The following is a 26733-nucleotide window of genomic DNA, read 5'->3' on the forward strand; positions in this document are numbered from 1 at the left end:
CCTCCCGAGTGCTGGGATTAAAGGTGTGCGCCACCAATGCCCAGCGGCTTCTACTCTTTTGTCATCTCTCTAAGCAAATATTTACAACCAGTAGCCATAGGGCCTAGAGTTACCACATAAAGAATTTAAACTAGCTTTGGAAGGGCATCCATCTCACCGCTCTCTTCCCTCCTTTTTTTTTTTTTCTTCTTCTGTACTTTCTTATTTAGCAGTAAGTTCTTATAGAATGTAAACTATGTTCCAGGTCTAATGCTAGACTTTAAAGAAGTACTGACAGTAGAAACCCTGGGAGAAGCTCAGGATACATGCCCCATCCCCACCTTGTGACTCTCAAGAGCCTACTTTAACTACCAGCCAGGTCCTAGGATTCTGGTTTCAGTTCCAATAGTAATACTGAAAAACATAAACTCAGAGATAATTGCTGTTAAGCTCAAGATATGTGCATTATTTCTTAACATCAGTTTTATAAAATAGTAACTCTAATCTTTTATCTTTCTAAAACATTGTTAGCAAATACAAGGAATCCTTTTTTGAAAAACACCTTATTGTTATTTTAAGTGTAATGCCTCTTTACTTGCAAGTATGTAAGTGCACCTGGTGCCTATGGAGGCCAGAAGAGGGCACCAGATACTCATGACTGATGTTAACAGGGAGTTGTGAGCTGCCAGGCGTGCTGGGAACTGAATCCAGGTCCTCTGGAAGAACAGCAGGTGCTCTTAACCACGGAGCCGTATCTCCAGCTCCTAAGGCATCCCATTTGAGCTAAATTACTTAAATTTGTCTGTCTATAGAAATTTAAATGAAAGCTAGCTACACTCACAATATTCTATGCAAGCCCTTATTGAAAGTAGCCTCCCATCACAAATAGCACAGTAACCTTAATGCTTCTCCTTGCTTTTGAATTGGGTCAGTTCAAATTGAAATAGCGATTGCTTCTGTAGATTATGATTCCCAACTACCTAAGAGTTGAGCTGAGCAAATACTGTATAGGACTCTAATTTTCAAGTGGTAACCCTGCTCTTTGGAAAAGGCTTCAAGTGGCATATGGGCTGTATACTTCCCTGTCAAAATCCACACAAGGTTACACAGAGGGAGAATGACATCTTGATTCTGACAAATGCTGAAGGAAGTTCTCATTGCTGGTCCCTCTGCAGAATGAGCCAGCAGTTGGCATAGTGACTCCCATCTACCTCCCCAGCGCCTGAGAGAGAGGCAGCAGCAAGAAGACTGTGTGTTTCAGTCTGCCCCAGCACACAGAAGAGAACCTGACTAGAATAGCCCAGGGCTGGGGTTGTAGCTCAGTATAAGTGGTTGTTTGAGATGTGTAAAGTCCTGGGTTTGAACCCCAACACTGTAGAAACATGAAAAACAGTATTTGATATCCCATGTTTATGATATAAACATCCTATTAAAATAATGAACAAACCCAGACTGACACATATTTTAGGAGAAACACACACATGTGAGGAGACTCACGGCCACTCCTCTCATGATCATGCCTGTGCTGGAATCATTCTAGATAGAATGAGGCCCGGCATGGGACAGTTCTCAGGTAGCTACAGAGGCAGAGAAACAATGACAGTAAAGGAGTTAGGCTAATGCAGGGTATTATTTCAATACAGAAATGACATCCATAGCTGCTAGAGTTTTAAGTAGCATAAAGTAATAGAAATGTTTGTCAAATCTGTATACTTGATTTAAGATTTCTTTTTTCTTTACATAAAATTCAATCATGAAGTAGGTAATATAGTTTTTGCTATGTTACAGTGGCTTAGTGGCATAGCTCTTCAAATGGTCTGAAAAAGAAGAGGATAGGGAGGAGGAAGGGAGGAAGGAGGAAGAGGAAGACTCCTCTGTTCACTGTTTAAAGACAGACTACCAGGGACAGAAGCATCTATGCACACACATCCAACACACAGGGGTGCCCACAAGGCAGTGGTGGCTGAGGTGGGTTGTAGATAATCTCCAAATCCTTGTCAACACTGAATGCAATAGGCTTATTCAGGCTCTCTGTTGCTGTCCATTTCACTTGGTGCCGAGGCGCTAAGCCTGTCCCTGTAGCAGCAGACAGGACTGTCAGTATTGAGGTTGGCTGTTGCTGTCCACTTCACTTGGAGCTGAGGCACTGGGCCTGCCCCTGTAGCAGCAGTCATAGAATTGTCTGTGTTGAGGTTTGGCAGAGCCCTTCCACCCTCACTTTTTACCTCACACCTCAGCAGAGCGAGGAAGGTGTAAGTAAAGCTTATGATCCATAAGTAGGGTACCTTTCCTGATCAAAACTCTCCAGCACTGCCTGTGCTTATCACGGAGACACAGAGAACACCCAGAGGGCTGCACTGCCTGCCATTCAACGGAAGTCTTAATTTTTGGAAAGTGTGAAGTACTTTCCAAACTTTATCTCAAAAGATTGCAGTAAATTAGCATTAACAGAGGCCCCTTGTAGGTGAAACACGAGGAAACAGTTCACAGAGGCTTTGACAGTACACCTCACAGAGCCACAAGACTGTGGACTTTTCATTGCTTCTTAATCACTTGTGCCTGTGGAAAAGCAGCATGGCCTCTAAGTTCTCTCCACATTAATAAGACACTTGATGATTAATACATGAAAGTATTCAAACTCTGGAATAATTCACCCTCAACTGTAAATAATAAGTGGACAGTTTTACTTGCCTGTGTCTTTTGTAAGATTATAGTGTACATGTTCCATTCTCTTGTGGATGGCCAATATCTACTTACTGATCAACTGAGCTGCTAAGATGGCAGCAAGATGACTTAGACCCTGGGGCATGGAATTGGAGCCCGGGCCACACTCCAGTCTTCTGGGCATTGTCCTCAGCAGCACAAGCTTGGTCACCACAAAGACCAATAGAAAACGACCAGAAACATGTCTGGGAATGAGCTAGTGGAGAAGTCTAATCACAGTGAACTGAGAGGCTCACAGCTCTGACTAGGTAAAGGTAAAGATGAATTCAAGTAGTGCCCTTGATGAATTCATACAAGGTACAAGTTCAAACACAACACTTCTACATCTTCAATTTTCATCTACATTTTTTTTCATGAAATTGGAGACTTACATTTGGATTTCTTGTTGTTTGTTTGTTTGTTTGGCCTAAGTGTAGCCAGCACCAAGCACTATGTTTAGCCAGCACCAAACACCAATCCAGTAAGAGCTCGATACATGTTTGAATGGATAAATGGATAAATAAATGAGGCCCCATGCTGTTCTCAAGCGACTCATTACTCTTTTGGGGTTAATATAGAGTTTTCCAATATGCCAGGGAGAGAGGAACACATCTATTTCCGTTTCCGGAACTTCATTTTTTGAAGTCAAACTGTTCAAATCTGTCTCTGTTCGGGCAGAAGTGGCTGGGGAGGATGAGGCTCTGCCAAGTGCCACAGCACAAAGATCGCCTGCTTCTTTGCTCCCAGGGCAATGACCTTGTGATCTCATTTGCAGTCGGTTTTAAAAAGAAATCGCCATTATGATCATTTCTTTGATGTAGCCAGGATGATGGGGACTGTCGTGCAGAACCTGAAGGCCTGGCAGTGGCTAGAGAGAGAGAACCAAGTGCCAGACATTTGGCACATGTGAACACTTGTATGCACTGGAGCACAAATGCATGCACATGAACATGTACAGCCACATACATGTATTCATACATGTATACATGCAGGCATGTGTTTGTGCAGTCACTCATGTGCATACACATATGCGTGCAAGGTTGTAGTCATGTAAGTACACATGAATCTAAACATATCCATGCATAGGCGTGTCATATGTAGGATGAACAGTGGCGTGGGATACTGAATTGTCAGGGACTGGACTCCTTTTATCCTGACCTGCAAACTGAGTCCCACAGTTCTGAGAAATCTCACTGAGACAATGGCACTGTCTTTAGATATGGCATTTAAATGATCCTTTCCTCTTTGAAAAAATCATATTAGCCGGGTGTTGGTGGCGCACGCCTTTAATCCCAGCACTCGGGAGGCAGAGCAGGCGGATCTCTGTGAGTTTGAGACCAGCCTGGTCTCCAGACCGAGTGCCAGGATAGGCTCCAAAGCTACATAGAGAAACCCTGTCTCAAAAAACCAAAAAAAAAAAAATCATATTGCTATATGTCGTCAACCTTTGAAAACAAGAGTGAAAATAATCATGTAATTAAAGTTAAGGATGGAGTGGAGATGAAGTAAAAAAAAAGGACCATAAACACTCCCCCCCCCCACATACACACCTGGTTAACAATGAACGTAGAATATATACTTCAAGAGAATTCAAGAAAGATAAATTCAGAATCACTGCATGCACGAAGAGCCATGTGCATATACAAACATGTGTGAGAGAGTGTCAGATGTCTGTGATCTCTAAGGTTTCCTAACTACTTAGTTTCAGGTTACCAGTGACAAACCCTTTGATGAAGGTAGAGAGATCAATGTGCTTCTGATTTAAGCAATCTGAGGTCTTGAGGTCTACAAGGAGTCAGAGAGACCATGTGGCTAGCAAGGGGGGCAGTATGATCAGTGGGTTTCTTGGTTGTCAGACAACTCTATGTAGATTTAATATGGTGTTGGAAGACAAATGCTGTCAACTCTGTTTTAAAAGGGCAATTGAAAAGGAAGAAAAGTGAAGCAACATGTCCAGTATATCATTCTACTAAGATGCCCAGATTCTTTCTTATTTAATATCCCATGATTATGAAGGCAGGGTTTAAATGAGTTCAAACCTCCTTCTTTGCTTCATTTCTGCCTCAAATTCATTTCAAAAATAACTTAAAACTTAAGGTATTGTAGCTTAGGGTTATAAAGTATCACCTGCAAAGAAACCTCAATTATTTGCTCATGGTCAAACATTTGAAACTTTGCTTTCATTAAATAGACTCTGTCACCAACTCTACAAAGGGTTTCCTGGTAAAGTTGCATTATTTTGAAAAACAAAACAAGTTACCGATCCCTTATCTAAAATGTGTGGAGCAGAAAGGCTTGGGATTTCTTTCAAGTGTTATAATTTGTATATGAATTATAAGGTTCCCTTGTATTTCATGTGCACTTTGCATACAGAGACCAAAAGCGCATTTGTATAATCCATGTAGTTTTGATGTTCTCTGTCACATGAGATAGGGTGTGGTATTCTGTACCTGAGTCATCCTTGACTCACACGAAGTCTGAGGTTTGTGAATACTCAAAAGTTTGGGTCTTCAGATTAAGGGTATTTACCTTGCAACACCTTGGCTGCGTATTAAGAGTCTGTGATGGTGTAGTGAAATAAGGTCTGCAGCTAGGCCAGGTCCGTTCAAAATCCCAGCTACATAGCTTGTTCTACTCTGCAGCAAGACACAGGGAAGGGATGACAATGTGAGTAGAGACTCCCATAGCAACTCCAGAATCGTTTTATGCTGGTTAATATAATAGAATTAGATAGTATTTCAAGTGCTTTTTATTTCATTTTTTCTAGTATTGAAACTTAAAGAAAATTTGATCCATAACAAATTGGTAAAGAAATAAGAGAACTGATGCATTGCCATAGGCAGTTGGGATGCACTGTACTAGACCATACCACCAGACCTCCAGAGTGCGGCTTTATCTGAGAATAAAGGAATAGCCTTCCAGAATTTTAAAAACACAAGCATCTAAATGCTCCTGTAAAAGTTAAATGTACTTAGCATATGCTGTGTTTGCTAACATGAGCTTTGGCCACTCATTATTCTGTGGCATTCTGGCTGAGGTCAATGAGAAACAAGCCAGAAGTGAATGAAATCTCATACAATGATGGGTAAGGCAAGACATTACAGGCGACCCCGACTGTGGGAAGCTGGTGTGTGAGCTGTTCAGTGTTAAACTGCAGGCTGGAGTCAGGCACCTTGAGACCAGAAAGGCTGCCCCTACCTGCCCTGCTTCCTCCAAGCTGAGGTGAACTGAGCAGGTGTTTTCAGTCGGTCTCCTCATTTATAAACTGGCTCTGTGATCATATGCACACAAAGCCACTTGTTTGGCAATCTCAGAAGATGGGCCGAGGACTGACCAAACATGAGATACGATTACCCTCTCAACCTAGAAGTCCCTAAGGGTTGGGGGATGACACCACAGCAGGTCGGGATGCAGAAGGCACAGCTGTTGCCTACTCCTCAGTGTTTGGGGAAGTTTCCATTTTAAATGACAAGCCAGTCCTAAAACTGAGCCACCAGGTAGCACTGGTTTCTCTCCTTTAGCCTCCCTTTTTCCTGATTTCTAGGCAGTGCTTTAAGTTTGTGTCATCCTTTGAAAGGTGTACATATTTTTAAGAGAACAGCAACACGTCTCTAAATTTCTTTTAAAAAAATAATGTGCCTGTGAAATTAAGTATTAACATCACGGCACTCTGAATACACAGGATGTCGTGAACAGACAATGGATACATTACCTATGCTCTCAAACACCCCACACATCCTTTTCCCTTGGGTTTCTGGCTTTCCTGACAATGCAGACTCCCTCTAGTGGTCAAAGAAATAATTGAAATCTCCATTAACAAAAAAGGATAATCTTTTCTAAATGTTTTCAAAAGAAAAAAAACTGGAGTGCTAATTATAAATATGAAAGACATAAAATTTAGATTGTATTTGCAATTTATTAAAATGTGCACAGTAAGCTATAGTTATACTCCTGATAGTTTACTAGACATGAAGTCATTTTTTTTTTTCTGAGTATGAGATGATGAAAAAACGATAAGTATTTAGGAAAGGAAGAAACACTATTGGATTTATTAAAAATATCACAATTAATGGCTATTAACACCAACTGATGCTTTTCAAAACAGGCCTTGGTCATTCTTCAGGAACTACAACCTGATGCCTGCAAAGAAAGCTTTATTCAAATAGCATGAAAAACATTTACCCAGATTAAAGGTGTCAGAATTCCAAACAGCAAAGAAAAATGTGGCAACTGCATATAAAGGATCATTTTTACTGTCTAATTTTCAGATCTTTTCCCGTGGAACAGCAAACTGCCGAGAATCATAGAACTCAAATAACTTGCTGCAAGTCATAGTATTAGCAAAAAAAAAAAAAAAAAAAAAAAAAAAAAAAAAAAAAAAAAAAAAAAAAAAAAAAAAAAAGCCAATACCCTGAGCTGTTGTTTTTTGCTGTTATCATCCTCCTCCTGTATGGTCTGCAGTATAGCATGATCTGTGATATTTGTAAAGTTTCTCATTGTTATGAGATTCATATCCCTTTTACGTTCTGTTGATGATCTCAACACCTGGAGAAGTGTTTCCTGTCTCTCAGAGAATTGCTTTACAAAATGAAAATGAGAGATTAAAACATCATCTGATTTCTGACCTGAGGCTCTCCTAGTCACTGTAGACTGAAAAGTTCAACAACTGTCTGTTTATTACACATTTGTAAGGGTTTGTGAAGAGCAAACAGAACCCAGTTAATAAAAAGTGCTTTGAAAATTGCGACAAATGCTATGAAAATAAATTTCTGTTCTAGTTGGTCAAAATTAAATCATACTGGGAAAAAAGTCTTTTATCTACAGCTTTAGTTTCTTTGATGGTGAAGGATTGCCAGTCATTTTGTAGAATAATAGATGCTGAAGACAATGAGAGCATCCCAGCAGGAACAGGCACTGCATGGCAGTTTCTGAAGCAGGTGCTGGGGAATGTGGTCTAACATCTTCCCTGAAAGTCTGGGCATTTAGTTTGCAGTAGAGTCAAAATCTCATTACCATCATAACTATGGGTGACTGAAGTTCAACTCACATGTAAGTACTATAATGAATTGCCAACACCAGTAGAAGGCCAAACATGCCTGTAAATTTGAGGTTTTCTGACATGAGAATGGCTAAAATAAAAACACCAATAACAGTTTATGCTGGAGAGGATGTGAAGAAAGGGGAACACTCCTCCACTGCTGGTGGGAGTGTCAACTCATAGAGCCACTTTGGAAATCTGTATGGTGACTCCTCAGGAAAATGGTAATCAGTCTACCACAAGATTCAGCAATTCCACTCTTAGGCATATACCCAAAAGATGCACATTCATACAAAAAGGACATCTGTTCAACGATGTTCATAGAAGAATTATTTGTAATAGCCAGAACCTGGAAGCATCCTAGATGCCCCTCAACCTAAGAATGGATAGAGAAAATGTGGTACATTTACACAATGGAGTACTACTCAGCCGAGGGGGGGCGGGGGACAATGGAATCTTGAAATTCGCAAGCAAATGGATGGAACTAGAAGAAACCAATCTGAGCGAGGTAACCCAATCACAAAAAGACAAACAGGGTATGTACTCACTCATATATGGATTTTTAGACATAGAGCAAAGGATTACCAGCCCACAATCCACACCGCCAGAGAAGCTAGGAAACAAGGAGGACTCTAAGAGAGACATACATGGTCCCCCAGAGAAGGGGAAAGGGACAAGACCTCCTGAGCAAATTGTGAGCATGGGGGGAGGGAAGAGTGAGCTAGGAGAATGAGAAGGGGAGAAGAGGAGAGGTGAGGAGGACATGAGGGAGCAAGAAGGTTGAGTTGGGGAAGAATAGAAGAAAACAAGAAAGGAGATACCATAATAGAGGGAGACATTTTAGGTTTACAGAGAAACCAGGTACTAGGGAAATGTCTGGAGATATACAAAGATGACACTAGCTAATAATCTAAGAAACAGAGGAGAGGCTACCTTAAGTGCCCTCCCCTGATAATGAGACTTATATGCCATCCTATAGCCTTCATCCAGCAGCTAATGGAAGTAGAAAAATTTAAACTATTTCTTATCGATCCACATGGTGAACTCTGAGACGAGCCCTTGTCCATTTCTGGCTGCCCACTCTATAGGATGTTGGCAAGAGCAGAAGAAACTTTCGTGCTTGTGGAATTTGAACTCTACTTCGGAGGACACAGGGCAGAAGAACTAAAGAGAATCAGAGTTAACAGTATCTAGGGATGCTTGGTTGCCTCATGAAGATAGGCTGTTTGACCCCAGCTGTATTCCTGGATCCCAATTGGGTTAAGGTGGTTTATCATATTTAACAGCACATGAAAAAAGATGCGTGAAATGCCCGCCATTGGTTTGTGTGTCAGAAAAAGAGGCAACAGGCAGGAACACGGACTCTCAAGAGAACATAAAGCAAGGAAAAACCCAAGGACAGTTGGTGTTTCATTCCTAAGTCTTTAGTTTGTCCAGGAAAGGCAGGCCCAGGCCTGCTGGGCTAGGTGCTGCTTCTGTATACATGGACTCCGTGTGTGTGTGTGTGTGTGTGTGTGTGTGTGTGTGTGTGTGTGTGTGTGTGTGTGTAAAGAGAGAGAGAGGATCCACCTCAGCCCACATGTCTGTGCCAAATACAATAGAACTTTCTACTAAAACGGTTAAAATGGAGAAGGAAGAAAGAAATCCTACCATTCCCAATATCCTCTTTAAAAAAAAAAAATCTCAACACTCATTGGGTAAAAGAAGCTTGGTTTTACTGTCAGACAATTCAAAAAGAGTTTGAGAAAGAATTCACAGCAGATACTGCCCAGTGACGAGCCTGAAAGTAGCAGACAGTGGTGCCAGATGTTGGGGTGACCTGGGTCAGCAGAGCAAGGAGGCATGGTGTTGATTTCGATGGCTGTTGGCAGAAGCTTTGCTCTAGCAGCAGGGAAAAAAAAACCCTGAACTAACTCAATTCTTTCCTACTCTTCTTTTCCCTCACTAAAAAACCCCAAACCACTGGTCAGGAGTGCTGATAGCTGTCAAAGAAGCTGTAGTCACCACCCAACCCTGCCAGCAGGGATCACATCAGGAGGGAGCTGACTGAGTGAACAAGAACATCTCCAGGCTGTGCCGTTTTCCATCCCACTCAACTTTCAACAGCTGTTTCTTGTGTGAGTGCAGACCTCAAATAATTATATGAAAAGAACAACAAATCCAGTTGCAGACAATGTTTATGTGCTCTTTGGCCCTTGATAGGGTAGACAAAGGAGGGCAGTCAGTGTCACATCTAAAAAAGGAAGTGCTTGTCCTCAAGTGAAACTGGAACCAACAAAGTTTCTCTTATTGGAACTCTGGGCCATGGACTCAAAAGACAGCATGAGAAAGCGGCTTGCATCTAGTGGAATTTCTCAAACCGGAAATGCAGGATGGTGTGTTATAGTTTTGGGGATTCTTATCACATTCTTTGTGTGGTCATTGCCACCAGCCATTGGGTAAGAATATAAACGGCTTCGTGATCTGCTCCAGTGTTCTCAGTATCATAGCTACTCGTAAATTAGCCAAAGCTCTCTCATCACAGGTTCTGGCAGAATTTTCAATCTTAGCCATCCCACAATGTTGGAACACAGAACATAAATAGAGGCTTGCTTTGGAATATTAGATATGATCGAAGCCTGCTCAGCTCCTCTGACGCTTTTAGACATTTTGTCACTTCACCTGCAGAAATGTACACGGCTTATTCAGAATTGCTGCCAATGTCCAGTGCCTGTCAAAACCTCTATCTGTCAAGGCTTTCACAGAGAGTTTCAAAATGACAGTCCAGGATGTCTGAGTTGATGGAGCCCCAGGAAAAATGGAACAGATAGAAAATTCATGGCTCTAAACTAGATCAAAGTGACTTCTGTCAACATCATGTCAAAAGAACTGTTCATTTTTAGAGGTTTTTTAAAAATTATATAAACACTTTTTTGAGTATGAGCTAAGTGTAATGAAAATAATATTTTCTTGTTGTACAGTATGATCATCCAAATGTTCAAAAATATACTTTAGATCATCCAGGAAGGAGGAAAATTCTAATAGTCATTACTGTCTGCCAGTTAAAACCACTGACATTCAAGAAAGAATTGTGAAGATACTATCTGCCCAAAATAGGACAAACCATCTGGCTATCACAGAACAAAAGTTTTTTTTTTTTAATTTTTTTCTTTTTTTTTTTTTCACACATCAAATCCTACAACTGGATTCATTACTCCTTATTCTGTTACACAGCTTTGATTTTTTCCCATTTGCTTAGTGTAACAATTTTAAAACATCAATTCATCATTAGTTTCCTAAAATATTTGGCATTATTTTAATCTTAAAAATCAATGGAGAACCCTTATGACGCATAATTTTCTTAAATTATTGCCTTCATAAGGACATTAAAAAATGGCTTACATCATGCAGTACTGCATTTTCAACAGCCCTCCATAAGTGCACTCAAAGTCATTCACTGGATGAAAATAGTACCACAGAAGTCTGGAAGTGACCAAGTTCCTTTCTCATTTCTAACTCCTTTGAGAAAGAAAGGCCTGCACCTGGTGCTAGAACCCAGGTAACCTGACTCCTGCTGCTTATCCATCAATAGACAAACGGACATATGACCTTGTGAGGATAAGTCTGGGGTTGCTCTGGGCTTGTAAGCAGAAAATAGGCATCAGGAGAATATGTATAACATTCAAGGGCACGCGCGCATGCGCACGCGAGCAAACGCACGAACATGCATGTGCACACACATACACATGCATGCACACAGTGACAGTTTCTGCAGTCACTACAACTGACCCTGATATCATGACAATGCCACTTGCAATATCCCATTGGTCTTTCTTTTAGCCAGGGTTGAGCAATTTTGACATCAGCCCTTTCAACCACAATCTCCCAGAGGCCAGCTGGTTCAAAACGTTCTGTGACCAGAACAGGTTGCTTGCCTCAACAAGTGCAAAATATTTAAAAGACAACAGCCACATCTGACTTTGAGAGAAGAAACTTGCTTGACAATGGTAGCACTGCAGAGCACCTATAGTGTTCGGGAAGTGCCGTTTAGGACAATGAAATTAGGACAAGATCAAATGCCTTCCCGGAGGGGGAACTCAATGCATTTTCTTTCCTACTTAGAAAAAGATGTTTATTACCTATAAGTGCACAGAGGTGTGAGCCTCATGGCCACAGTGATTGGTGATAAGCCTCTTTTCCTCATTTACATTGATAGCCAGCATTAGGGAAGATATACGCTTTTCATTTCATGGTTCAGAAAGAACAAAGTCTATGTATATGTGATAGCAGTGGGTGGTTAATGAAATGGTCTGACAAACATAAGCTAATACATAATCATACCAGAATGTGACTGCAACACCTGTTCTTGCTTCACAGACTTCCAATTCTTAAGAAAAACTTACCACTCACAAGAAGTGAAGCCACTCCTATTTAGACATCAATATGCTCCACAGAAATTTTAGTCACTGTTTTTGGTGGCGGTGTTGCAATCACTAAAGGGTGGCTATTTTAATGATATCAAATCTCGTTTGCTTATGTCCTAAGAGTAATGAAAACTTCACACATGCATGAAGCTCCAGTAATTATTTTAAACTGCCTTCTGTTGTCCCCCTGAGGAACACGGTGGTATTTGTTTGATGCAGTTTAATTAGTGTCAGGGTAATTAATGCTATGCTATCTACATGAGATCAAAACCCTTTCTTTGTAACATTCTGGTAACTAAGAACTAAGAAGGGGACAAGGTTTGAAAACGTCGTGGCATGGTGTTAACCTGAGTTCACCGCTGAACTGCATGGCTCATCTCTTCCTCTGAGCCTCACCCAAAAGCCAAATCCAGCCTCTTTCAGAACAAGAGCAGGCCTGTCACACATTACAACCACTCTGCCAGGCATAAGATTCGGTGGCTGCTATGGAATTAAATTCTATTTTTATAGGCATAATCAAATTAACTAAAGCATTCACAGTCACCAGGCACCTTTTGCAATAGTTTAATCTTTTAATAATGAAATAGTAAACTCCTGCACTGACAGAGAACTGGAGTCCCTTGTAAGCAGGGTGTCATATTGCCATGTGCTGATATATTTTTTCAAATAAAGGAATCATTTGGTTTAATGAATGAATGTGATTCTGCTTAAATGCCTGAATAAAATTTGCATTTAATTGTAGGTATAGATACTCTCTCTGTTTCACGATAATGTTAAGAAAAGGGGGGAAACGGAACAGAGACAGGCAAGGAGAGAAGTTAAACACACAAAAATTCCAGACACACACATAACGTGCACTGCCATAAATCCCTTTTAACTGTTTCTTTGGTAATAAGCAACGGCAATATAAATCTCCCAACACACAAACTCAAGCTGATCACAGGCTTAAGGAAATAGCTCCAGTTATCTTGACTGGATAAATTATTATACCCTAAAGGTTATTCCAGTTTCTAATAAAGCACTGTAGCTAACAAACAAAAATAAAAAGACTAACCATTCTCTTTATTTTGTAACAGATGAAATTACAGGCTGCATGGGATCAACACAATGGCATTGACTTTATTTAAAGTCTCAAAAATGCACTGTGTAATATTCATTTTGGAAGAAGGTTAGTGCTTTAACACAAAGAGGAGGGCTAGCATTAGACTAATAGCATTTTTATAGTAAGGGGAGGATTAATGGCACATATCTAAAAAATAAACACGAGTGTCTGGAAGTCAAGCCAAATGGATTTTGTCCATTGCATAAGTACAAAGAATGAAAATAACCTGTGTATACCACAGAAAATGAATAGACCATAGCATCTCTAAGGACATGAACACTCAGCCTGCCATAGTTAGGAAATTGTGTCTGTATCCATCAGTGGCTGAAATTAAGGTTAATGTCATAAAATGTAATATCACTAGAAATTTTTAGTTAGGCTGTTGGCAGGTGACAACCCAACAGGGCTGGTGTTGAAGGCGTAATCTTTAGGTTAGTCATTATGAAATGGCTTCTGGGACTAGCTGACTAGCCAAATATGGTTTTTCACATCCTTGGTTCTGCTTTCCATGAGTTAGTTGTTTATCAATTAAGGTGATAAACGAAATTGAGTCAGCTTACAGCAGAAACACGGTAAAGCAACCTCCAGGAGCCCTGCGGTAAGAACCGTGTGCAAAGTTCAACAACTGTGAAGGAACTATTAAGGAGGACACACAAACAAGTGACCTTGACTGACAAGCGCACTTCATTCCAGCAATAAACAGCGGTGCTGCTGATAACTGCTCATTGGCGCAGAGAGTAATTACCTATCTGTCAGCGTTGCTGGTGTGTGCGAAATAGTATAAATGAAACATACATAATGTGTGGCAATAATATCGGGCATGCAGAACCTAATGCATTATCATCATTCTCAGGACCCAGGTTTATGTGGCTGCCACCACTGAGTAAATGCCTCCTAGCCATGATAATTTCATTCTAATCTCTCTTCCATATTATAATTTTCATTGCTAAAAGATACTGAGGAGCAATACGTTTCAATCAAGGGCTAAATAGAACACGACCTGTAACTGGCTATTTTATACACCTATATATTTTTTCTTTCAAAAATTTTAGTCAATTTACAAAGCGATCTGGAATAAGCTATAAATTTCTGGGTGACAAATCCTGTCTGTGCCAATGTCACCATGTCTGGAGATGGGTGGAAGGGGCCTAGGGAAGGGTCAACAGCTTTACCTCCTATTTTTTCAACAACAACAAAAACATCCATCTTTTTAAAACTCCCATTCTGTTCTGAAACAGAAGGTTTGAATGCATTTTGAGCAAAATAGCTCCCATTGAAAAAAAGACAAACAACGCAGTTTCTAAGATAAATTGTCTTCATTTACTTGAATCTCTTAACAACGTAAGTAAAGCACAGACCAGACATCTTCTGCACAGGCACGTACTCTACTCTGATGAAGCTGGCCTGCTCTTGCATGTCTGTTTGTTTTATTCTCCTTTAATGTAAATTTCATCTAATGACACTATGAAATCCTATTTTTAAGATCATGTAAAAGGAATCAACAACACACAGTTAGTCAAGAGGTTATCAGGACTGGCACCTCTCTCAGCATCTTAGACTACCTATAGAAGCCTCTGCTAGATTACTGTCTGCATTCAAAATGGGGAGAAGATGGACAAACAGGCAGAAAACAAATTTAATCAGCACAGGGTATTATTTTAATTGGTCTACTTCTCTGCTTTGTAGCAAAAGAGTTTATTGGGGAGACTTTAGGTAAACATGAATAATTATTGCAAAGTCTATTTCTTAAGTGGGAAAGGAGTTTTTATTGATTGAAAAATATTTCCTTTCAAAAAATTACATACATGAATGATTTTGATTATAGAGGGACCTTTTCAATTTCTGGCCTTTTGTTTACTGATTTCTCAAAGAGGTTTCCTTGAGTTAACACTGTGAGCAATAAATGCCCCTGGAGATTTATCAAACCATACACAATACTCAAGTTTTGTGGTGTTCTCCTTTATGTCTTATGGGTTCCTCTTTCTGTATTTCTGGTCAGGAGAAAAAGTAAGAAATAACCCATAATAAATTGTTTAGAGATGTGATACGTTAGATCTTAAAACACACTTCTGTTTGCAAGAAGGAAGCCAGAAGTTATCTTTAACACGAAGAAATAGAACTTATTTAAGTTTGTCATATCATGACATTAAATAGCTTATCTACTTGACTGTGCCACAGCCATCCGGATTTTATTGCCAACCTGATCTGGAAAAGGACATTAGCCAAATTGCAAGTCATCCAACCAAAGCCAGAAAATAAGCATATTAATTAAATCTGATATATCAATAATTCCTATGAACTACAGAGATCCGTCTCACTCATCTCAGTGGCTTCCATTTGATCCACATAATACTGTTTGTCTGAGTAACGTGTCTTTCTCGATGTGTAACATTACAAGTGCTTTTCATGAGGATTTAAGAATATAGTATTTCCCAGAACCCTGGCTATTTTCAGGGAGACAGACAATCTTATTTCATTGTTTCTAAGAAGGGCATGTCATTTGTACATGTTAATCTTATGGAAAAAGCCCCTTATATTCTCAGGGTGCCAAGTGGTAAGATCAAGAAGGTGCCCACCTTGTACCCCCAAAGCATCTACTCAGCTCTTGTACTCAAGGTGATACAGTATTTCATCCTCTTGAGTTGTGAGGAATATCTGTTACATGCTCATCTTCCAGTGCTCCACAGCACAGTGATCACATCTTAGCAACATAATGAACTCATTTTATCTTAACATATAAGTTATGTATGTATGCCTTAAAACCTCTAGTTAACTGATTGAATCAACAGTTTACTGACTAACGTGTGTGTGTGTGTGTGTGTGTGTGTGTGTGTGTGTGTGTGTGTGTGTGTGTGTGCTCGCACACGTGCACAAGCACATGTGCATGGGGTCAACTACATAGGTGTACTGACTGCATCAGGACCATTAAGCACCTTGCATTGAACTAAATGTAACATTTATCTTCAGACCCTATTCAGTAATTAAGTATCACAGACTGGTTGATGATTCACAACCTAGGAATTGGGCAGAAAGCTAAGGGACCCTAACTCATGTCCAGCTCCTGCAGAGGGACAAGTGGCCACCCTCCAGATGAGAAGCACTGCATAGACAAATATGTTTGGGGGAGTGTGTGTCACTGCTTTGGTGTGTGGCAGTGGCAAATACAGTAAGAACCAGGAGAGAGTGTAAAACACTATTCAAAACGGTTTAGAGAAGAGGAGCCATCACTTTCTACAGTTTCTCAAATGTTATAAGAATATTTATGTATAATATGATTAGAATTCACTTTGCTGACTGTTTACTCACACAGCAGAACATTGCTATTGTGATTTTTTTAATACTCATTCTCTGCACCCAAAATATCACTTTTAAAATGAGCATGTACTAAACAAATGAATGAATCAACCAGTAAGTAAATGAATAGTGTTCTGCCAAAAAATTATCCAATATATATATATATATATATATTTATATATATATATATATGTATCCTAGTTTGATGTTTTAAAGTCCGTCTTCCCCAGTCTCAAATGTTAAGCACAAAGAACCCTCTTGGACATGAAACCTTGTAAGATATTTTGGGGATAGAGTTAATAAAGTTATTTAGAATTGATGGTTTTACAGTTGAATATACTTTTAAATTAGAAATTAATTTTTAATATATGGCTTAGTGGAGATAAGAGTGAGATTTGTAAAGTGTAGTTGCCTTTGGTATAGGCAATATACTTGATTAATTTGGAATAATTTAACAGTGAAAGATTAATTAGAATTTCATCCAGTACAGGCCATCTTTCTTTTCCAATTACATCCTTTTAGAGCCATCATAACTATTTTAATAATTACACAGAAAGTGCCAGAAAATATCAAGATAATATAACAATCCAGCCTGAACAGTCAGAGTCAGGAATGTGGCATTTTAATATTTTGAGAACTTAACTCTGACATGTGTAGATAAATTCTTTGTATTTAACAACAGCTTACCATAACCCACCAGGTCCACTGATATCTTTATTTACATAAGAATCACTTTTAATAAGCACTTACAAAGATATTTGCTGAAAATGAAAACAGCATGGATAATCCCTCCAATTAAATGTTATTATACCTAGCCTATAACAAATTCATCAGAATTAAAATGGGGTCACTTATGTTAACACTAACATAAATAAATAAGTAGATAAATAAATAAAAAATAAATACCTGAAATGCTATGACAGAAGGGTTAGTATGATTGACTGAATGACTGTGTTAAGAACAACTAACAGTATTCTCTGATAGAATAACAACCTCGTGCAGAGGCTAGCCCAGCCTTAATCTAAATGCTACAGCAAAGACCATGGCTCCACACCCATTTGCTGAATCCTGAACAGACATAACCTTTGTTATTGATCCTTGTAGTCATGGATTAGATCAAACTGTCTTATGTGATTGTGTTAAGCTGTAACATTCACATTAATTAAGAAAAATTTGGGGTTTAGATTTGAAGTTGAAGTTAGGATTCATGGTAAAGGTAAAAATAAAACCTTGAGTGAAACTGCTGAATATGAATTATAATGAAGGAAACTTTAAACTCTAGGTGCTTTTCTTATACCCACTTGGAGAAGCTATTCTCAAAGCACCAGTTTTCCACAGAGTCCTCAAGAAGTTATTCATAACTTAAGCATACAGTTCTTCATATTTTGGACCTTGGAAATCAGGTCCCCAATTGTAATGGAGTAGAATTAATTTGTAAATGGAGTTCTTAATTGGTTTAGACAATAAAAACCTGGAGTCAGATATAGAGAGAAATGCTGAGAGATCAAAAGATGAACAAGTAAAGTTCCCTCCCTTGTCTAGTTTCTGTTACGAAAAATCTAGCACAAAATTGTGGGTGCTTCAAGATTGCAGAAACCATCAAGGTCCTGACATTGCTATCAATTGCAATTTATAAGGACTGTTACATCCCCATTGCAATAGTAAAACAATGACAACAGAGTGGCTGTTATAATGAAGAGTCTGCCCCTGATCACTAGCAAGATCAGGGAGACCAGAGTCCGGTTTCTTAGGCTTTTCATGATAGGCCATGGCTTTCCTCTGAATTTCATCCCTTTGGTGACATAGCAACAGCTTTCACTGGCACACAAAAAAGAAGAGCCAAGACCACTCTTGGTACGATTTTCTTACAGAGTAAATTTAGATTGCTATTAAAAGCAGAAACAGGACTAACCTGCTGGCACTGTAATCTAAGTGACCAGTCCATCTATGTCCTCCCGTAGCTTAGAGAACTCACATTGGTAATAGAAAACCTGAGTAGCTGATCTCTAAACACTATCACATTTTTGGTGGTTCGAGGAAACCTTTTTGTCTACATGCTCATAAGTTTGAATATTTGGTCCCACGTTGGTGGCACTATTTGGGAAGGATGTAAGTTCTCAATTACTGATCCAGCACCATGACTGTTTGTCTGCTGCCATACTCTCCACTATGATGGCCATGGACTCTAATCCTTTGGAATTTTGAACCCTAAATTAAATGCTTTCTTATATAAGTTGCCCTGATCATAGTATTTTATCACAGCAATAGAAAAGGAGCTAAGACAGCATTAGCATGTACTTGAAATCTTCAGTAGAAGAACTCAAATTAGCAGATACTGCATTACATATCTATACAGCTAACAAACTTCCCAGAGAAATGAGTCTGAAAGTGGAACAAAGATTTCACCCTTAGTGAAGTTCATTTTCATTCAGTATTGATGGTTGCTAGAGAAGTCAACAAGATGGATATGGGAACTAACAGTATTTTCAAATTCCAAAGTCTAATATGCCCCGGTATGCTACCTTAAGTGCTGGCCACAGACTGTGACAGCCAACAGTCAGTCAGATTTCTGATTTGTACAGGTCATCTCTAGGTTCCTTCCAATTTAAATGTGCAGGCCAAACTTACCAGGAGGTCTTACTACGTACTGGAGACATTAAACTAACTAGGCTGATGTTTCTTCTCTCTTTTCTTTCCCTCACTCCCTTTTGTTTTCTTTATGATTTTTTAATTGCATATGAAGGTTAGAGGCTACTATCTGTGTCCAGAGTGTCAAAATCAAGTCATCAGACTAGCCTGGCCCTCATCAGACTAGCCTGGCCCATGGTCCTTTCTATTGAGCAAACAAAGACCTTATATACTTTATTGACTATTGTCATTCTCAAGCTTAATAAATTCAGCTGCAAATACAACTCATGAAATTTGCCTGTCATCTCAAATAAAGTTTCCCAAATGACTAATATAGCAGGCTACACTGGATAATCACTTAACTAATATTTCATTAATTTAGTTGTTTTACATTTTTCTAGGTCTTGCTTTTTTTTAAGATTTTCAAATTCAAAATTAAACTTAAAAGGGAGAAAAACTACCCAAATTTCCTCTCTCTACTTTGTCTTCATTGTAGCTACCAGTTAACCCAACCCAACATGACACGGTTGTTACATTCTCACATCTAGGCACTACCTTTCCACTTTCCTTTGGTACTTAGTAAAAGAAAAACCACTTTTGTTTGTACATGAAATGCTTAAGAAGAGACATCGCCCATGAAAATCCACCAAGATAAGTAATAAAATATTTAATAAATACAATGTTACTATCAGAATTCCTGGTCATTTGAGTTCATCCCTTATGCCCTTTAAGGTCCTCCCAGTTAGCCACCAGATATATACTGAGTGCTTTGCAGTGACAAGAGAATTACAATAATAATGTAAGAAATAATAATACAATAAAGGAACAAATAACATGATACTATTAATAACCATAGTAATAACTTATAATGCAAATTCAACAATATTAATAATAACATGCCTAACAATATAATAAAATAATGGTTCATTTTCAAAGCTTCTGTGGAAGATAAAAAGAACAAAATATATGTAAACAAAGTCAAAAGGGCCAAATTATTTTGTGGTTGTTGTGAACTAGGGAAATACTTTTATACTGATAATTACAAATCAAGCCAGGGTGTTTGAAACAGTTCTACAAATTCACATTTGATGTTGTAATAAAGATTTTTTTTCCTTTCTTGTGTGGGGCTTTAAGAATTGTAATTATGACCTTTAAATTAATCATTACTTCTATGAATTAATTTTCTATTGGGAATTTATAATGTTTTCGAAATAAGAATTAAAATTTTCTTTATTATTGCAGGTTCATGTGTATATACTATGCATTAGTTTACTTTCTGTTGCTGTAATAAAATGTCATGACCCAAAGCAAAACCACTTATGTAAGAGTTTATTTTGCCTTGTAGTTACATAATAGAATCCATAAGAGCAAGGGAAACAAGACAGCTTGGAGCATGAAACTGAAAGATCACATTCTTAAACACAAAGTACGGAAAGAGAACTGCAAGTGGGGTGAGGGCATAAATTATCAAAGCCCACCCCAAAGACCTACTTCCTCAAGGAAGATTCCACCTCCCCAAACAGCATCACTAACCAAGGACCAAGTGCTTAAATACATCAGAGTGTGACACACATTTCTCATTCAACCCACCACATACTATATGCATTCAGAGTCTATTCAATATTAAAACACTGACATTTCTAGTACAATCTCATTCATACATACTAAAAGCGTAGTAAAAATATTTGTCCTTCAATGAAGTCTGAGGCATACATATACCCAACATTATCAGTCACTTTCTCCTCTGTCCATTCCTCACCATTTCCTTTGCCTACCTTCACAGAAGGAATGTGAACTCATGTAATCCTGGACCAGAGTGATCTAATATGAAGGATTCATGTTGTTCTGATGGGTAAAGATGAACTCTAAAAAGTAGAGTAGAGGGGATTCCCTCTCAGTTATAGACCAGGGAAGGTCCTGTAGATGTGTGTACTGCAGATATTGGCTTGTCTGGTAAGAAAGAGCCCAACATAGCAAATATTCCATAAGCTCTTTCAGTTGTAAATGCCAGCCCTCATTTTTTCTGACCAGTTGGAGCACAATACACTTGATATGTAGATTCCCATATTTCTAACTTGTGTCTTAATTTTTAGTTATTTCTGAATTATATGAAATAGAGAAGAAAAGCAACTCAAAAATCTTCTATTCATATGGGTATGTATGTAGAAATATAGAACTAATATATTGCATATCTTCAGCCAAGAAATGTCTACATTTCTATTCAGAATGGATATGAATACACTAATAGAATAATAAAAATTATTGTCACTTAGACATCTACATTGTCTAGGAATTTTTATCAAACTATGGAATGTTTTCCGTGATTATTATGTTATCTTATGATTTAAACTATCCTCAAAAATAAACATGAGACTCCTTAGAGCTAATCTAGATGCAACCATAATTCATGTAACAAACTTAAGAAAAGACACAAATGTTATGAATAACATATAGCCTTTTGAAGATGAAATCAGAAAAAGTAATCATAAACTTAGTTCTCTCCAGGAAGCCCTTGAGATTAGTGAAAATAAAACAGTAGTAGCCACGAATTCACTGATGAATTATTTTCATTGTGTTGATTTTAATTTCTCAAGCACAGCTTCATTTCATATTACACTATTTGAGACACGCATGTGTCTGCTTTCATGGCTGGTTGTGTCATACCACAGTCTTCAGTGGATATTTTTGTGTGGCAGTATTCAAGATAGCTTCCAATTCATTTTGCTGGGGGCTGACATTTCAGCTGGGAACAGTCATATAGATTCCACCTCCCAGATTGCTCTCTTCCCAGAACCTGCCCTTGTGATTCTGCAACCACACCATTTCCTTCTACCAGTTGTTCCCAGTGAAGTCATTGTCAGTGAAGCTTTGGCCAGGTCAGAAACTATCAGTGATTAACCAGTGTGCAAATAAACTCAGATTCTTTGAAGTGGATGGAGCCTGAGGCCCTCTACTGTTTGGAAGTCAGTGGGGCATTTTGTCAAAGACCACAGCACAAATGCCCAAATCACTAGTGTAATTGCATAGTATTTGCATATAACCTAGACATATTTATCTGTGGAAATTAAATAGCCCCCAGATCAATTATAATATCTATTAAAAATGCAAAAACTTGTTATGCTCTATTTTGTTTGGGGAATGCTGAAAAGGAAAATGCTTAGTAAAGACACAGTTTAAAAATAAGAAATGATATGTTAGTTGTACCAAGGAGGAACTTTCATTATGACATTTTCACACATACAATTTTTAAAACATTATTTTCAGTTTGTATTCTTGAGTGCAAAACCAAAGATCTGGAGAAATAAATGTAATTTTAAAACGATAATTCTCAAAATCCAGTAGCAGCAAATTGTTCCTAATCTCCTAAACTCTCTTTGAATTTTATTTCCTCTAGTCCTTTGCTCACACTCAGTGGCCGTTGGTTCATTGACAACAGACTTATCTTGCAAGGCCAAACACCAGTCATTTCACAATCATGTAGGAAATACTGTAGGCACCTCCTAAGCATCAGTTTAACTTTCTATCATAATGGCTAAATCAATAATCAAAGGATCAATATGGAAAAACAAGTACTTTAAAAATGTAGATAAAGCTTGCAAACATGTTTTATTCCATATAATTGTATATTAAATTCATATGTATAATATGTAATACACAAAGGGCACTATAAAAAGAAAGCTTACTTTCATATTTAAAATATTTAAATTATCAAAGGAGCCCAACTAGAAAGATGTATCTAATTTCTACTATTTTATAATGGGGAAACCACATGATCTTAAAGAACAAATCTGCAAAAGCTTTTCTGTCATCCTCAAGCACTGTTTCCACCATTACAACAAGCTGCACATAGAGAGGCAAATGCACTACAGATGTCTCACTTCTGTTCCGTTCTTTTAAGAGGTTAAACTACCCTTGTGGCTGTGTGAAACAAAGGAATGAGGCAAAATCTCTTTTTCAAAGTATTCAAAGTTTACTCTACCACAGAACAATTGTGGGGAGGCTACCATCCATCGTCTCTTCTAGATCATCTGGGATAGCCACCATTGAAAACCAGACATCTCTCAATCTCCACTACCTACTGGGCTGAAAAAGGATTTTAGCAGTATAAACTCCCTGGTACTGTTCCTAGCTGGTGGCCCCACTATCTAGTACTAGTCACTGTAAGCATTCAGACATTATGCTGGCCTGCTCCTGTTACCTGGCGCACTCAGGCAGTACCCTGGTCAGCCCAGGTGCAAAGGACCCCTTTAAAAGGAAAACCCCACCTACTTCTGCTCTTTTTCCCTCTCTCTTTCCTGCTCCTCTCTTTCTGCCCCCTATAGTAGGTAATTACCAATACGGAGTCAGGTAGAAATATAAGGGTATTTAATAGGGAAAAGCCTTACTTACAGAGCGGACCAGCCAGCCAGTGGTAGTCTGTACAGCAAGAAGCAAAGAGAAACCGAAACCGAAAACGCAGTCCCCCTACTCACTCTGACCACACCCTCACAAGCCCTCAGGTACTCCTGTAGCCAGCCCCTACAGCTTCCCCTACAGCCCCCCATTTCCCCCTCTTTCCTGCTGTTCCCCTGGGGCAGACAGGATTTTTCCTGTGTCCCTCTTCTCTTCTGTCCTCTCTTTGTCTCTGTGTTTCTTTACCTCTTTTCTCTTTCCTTCCCCTTCCCTTTCTTTTTTGATATAAATGAATATATTTTTATTTAAATTAGAAACAATCTTATTTTACATATCATTCACAGTTCCCTCTCTCTCCCATCCTCCCATCCTTCCCCCCCCTTCTACTGACCCCCATCCTATTCCTCTTCTGCTCCCCAGGGAGGACAAGGCCTTCCGTGGGGGATTATCAAAGTCTGTCACATCTTTTGGGGCAGGGCCTACCCCCTTCCACTTGTGTGTCTAGGCTGGGAGAGTATCCCTCTATGTGGAGTGGGTTCCCAAAGTACATTAAGCTCTATCTGCCTGGCATGTTTGTCTCTCCCCGTCATTCACCCTCACCCGCCATGGAATCCACCAAGGTCCCCTTGTGATTTATTGTAACAAGTCACCACAGTGGACCATTAGGGCACTACAGAGAAGATAAGGGGCCAAGGAAAGCCATCTGACTAGGGTTGGTTTTGCTATCTGTCCTGTTCTGGTCTTAGAGAAGGAGGTCAAATCTTGCAGAAAAAGATCCTGCCAGGCACAGCTATATTGAGGCCTGTCAGTGGAAGACACACGACTCTCATCTCAAAGTGAAAAGAGACAGTTTACCTGGGAGCCAAATATGAGTCACCATGCTCTAACATACAAAATCAGACTACCTCCAATTACATGTCCCAAAGTGACAGCAGTTCCATGAAGCTTTTACAGCAACAGGACAATGGCAGGTACAAATCAAGGCATTTTCCAAATATGTTGATGGAGGCATTAGAGACGTGGGCTACAACAAAGTGGGTATGTCTCTTTTAAGGCCTTTAGATACTACTTGAAAATGTTCTTAGCTTTTTGATTGGAGGCTATTAGTGATCTATTAAATTAATAATTCCAAAAGATTTCACTTGCAAGTCAGAAGGCCGTTGGTCACACAAAAAGATGGACAAAAAGTGACTCTTAATAGGGCTAAGGACAGTCCAAGACAAACTACAGGACCGGCCGGTAAACTATCTGGACCGGCCATACTGCAGTTCTCCACTAGTGGAACTTAGGTTCTTCCTAGCCATTGCTGTCCCAACCCAGCCCATCTTGTCCCTTACTCAACTTGAATTCTTCATCACCTTTCAGTAATACAGAAATAAGACGGTCAATTCTAAATTCTAAATATTCTTACAGTATGCTTTTCTTTTAGAAAACAATGTAGAATTTGATCTGAATTTTCCAAATATGCCCCTCTCAGAAGGCCATCTATCTACTCGGTCATCAAATCAAAAAAATGCTAATTGCAATTTACAATGTGCAATGTAGCATGTGCTAATTGTCTTATTGTAGCACTTTCAACACAGCAGATTAAGAATTATCTCCGTCTTGGTGGCTATGTTTCATTTTCATAAATACTTTAAAACTGATTTCACGGCCAATCCTTAATTTCCTTTTCTGAGCTGTTTTTGTCCTTCACATCACTGTTCTTTCAGGGACTAAAAGAGATAAAGAAAGAGAGTAGCAGAGCCTGCAGTGCAGCATGGGCACATGGTGACAATTAAGGGGATCATAGCTGGAAGCACATCCAGAGGCCTCAGAATGGAGTAGCAGCATGTGCAGCCGCTCAAGCCTGGCTCCTCTTTGGCAATTTAGAATCTTCTTGAAATTCCAAAGCTAAAACCCCCAAAATAGGAATTCACTATTCTACAGAAATAGCACCAAAAGGACAAACATATCGACACATCAGACGTCCTTTAAATGAAGACACTTCGCTGGGTCCCGTGAAATTCGCACTTAGAATCCAGATCTCAGAACACAAACAAGCTGGCCTTCCTGGGACAGGCTTTCTATGCTCACTAAAGTGCTAGTGTCGTCACGTCACTTGCTAGAAGATAACTGTAGTCTTCCTTGATAATGTCTCATGTGTTACTGACCCTTCATTTTCTGGTTATGAATTTGCGTTTTGTTCATGACTGTGGCTCCAGTTCCAGATTGGGCACATAATAGCCTATCATATTATATATTTGTTGAGTGAGTTTTGAATGCTTATGAAAGTAAATATATTGTTCCTTTGTTCATAGGTAATTATATAAGTTTGTATACATATCAATATAAAAATTTTCACATATCTTTATATACACATGCATTTACATTACATATCACTCTGTGTGTATATTCCTAGTCTTATACATCCAAATATTTGTGTAAATAATTTTCCGAACTGTAGGTATAAAAGAGAATATTAAACAGAAAGTAAAATTTGATGAGCGTATTTCGACACATAAACATGGAAAAGTAATATGCTGATAAATCCACAGCACTTTGCCTATTATTCTATTAATATACATTACTATCTGATAATGTTTATATTTGTGCAGATTGGGCTTTCTCAACTGTAAGCTCCTTGAAAATTTTTATTTATCTTTATTTGATCATGCCCAAGAAAATAAATACAGTATCCAATGAATTATGAATAGATGGTGAGTTAATTAATAACTGGTACTACTAAAAAAATTGTCAGAGTAGAATTTGAGACCTGTCTAATGATCCATGGCCAGATACAGCCTTCTGAAGTTTAAACATAAACTTCAAATGAGTCACATTAATATCCCGAAGTTTTAACTGATTGCTAGAACAAAGTCCATGTTGTTAAAAGGAATATGATGAAGTGCAACGTGGCCAAACCTTAAATTCTTAATCTCCAACTGTAGTCAGATTATCAGGTACTCAAGGAAGTAGTCAATTAAACATTCCCTAAATGAGAAAGCACAAAATGAGCAGATGAGCTGTTTATACAGTATTTGTTCACATGCTTTTCTTTTATTCCCCCAAAGTGGCAGACACAAAGAAATGGAAAGACTGAAAACTGAAGATGAAGTAACTGCAGTGAAGAAAGGATAGGGTGATACTAAGCAGATCAGACCAGATGCTGCAGAAAATGAATGAATTTGATGAAATAGTAATAGAAATTACCA

General features: G+C 38.8%; 1 protein-coding gene across 4 annotated transcripts in view; it reads right to left on the reverse strand.

Annotated features, from left to right (window-relative positions):
- Positions 1–26733, reverse strand: part of LOC100754734 (cytochrome P450 7B1) — a 155815-nt gene that overhangs the window by 85388 nt on the left and 43694 nt on the right. The window contains exon 2 of one of the 4 annotated variants that reach the window (XM_035439955.1): positions 5212–5318. The exons of the other annotated variants lie outside the window; for them this stretch is intronic. Coding sequence (XP_035295846.1) covers positions 5212–5318 — 107 coding nt within the window. The remainder of the gene's footprint in view (positions 1–5211; positions 5319–26733) is intronic. 4 annotated transcript variants of the gene reach the window in all.

The sequence above is a fragment of the Cricetulus griseus genome, chromosome 2, assembly GCF_003668045.3.
Source record: "Cricetulus griseus strain 17A/GY chromosome 2, alternate assembly CriGri-PICRH-1.0, whole genome shotgun sequence".
Lineage (NCBI taxonomy): Eukaryota > Metazoa > Chordata > Mammalia > Rodentia > Cricetidae > Cricetulus > Cricetulus griseus.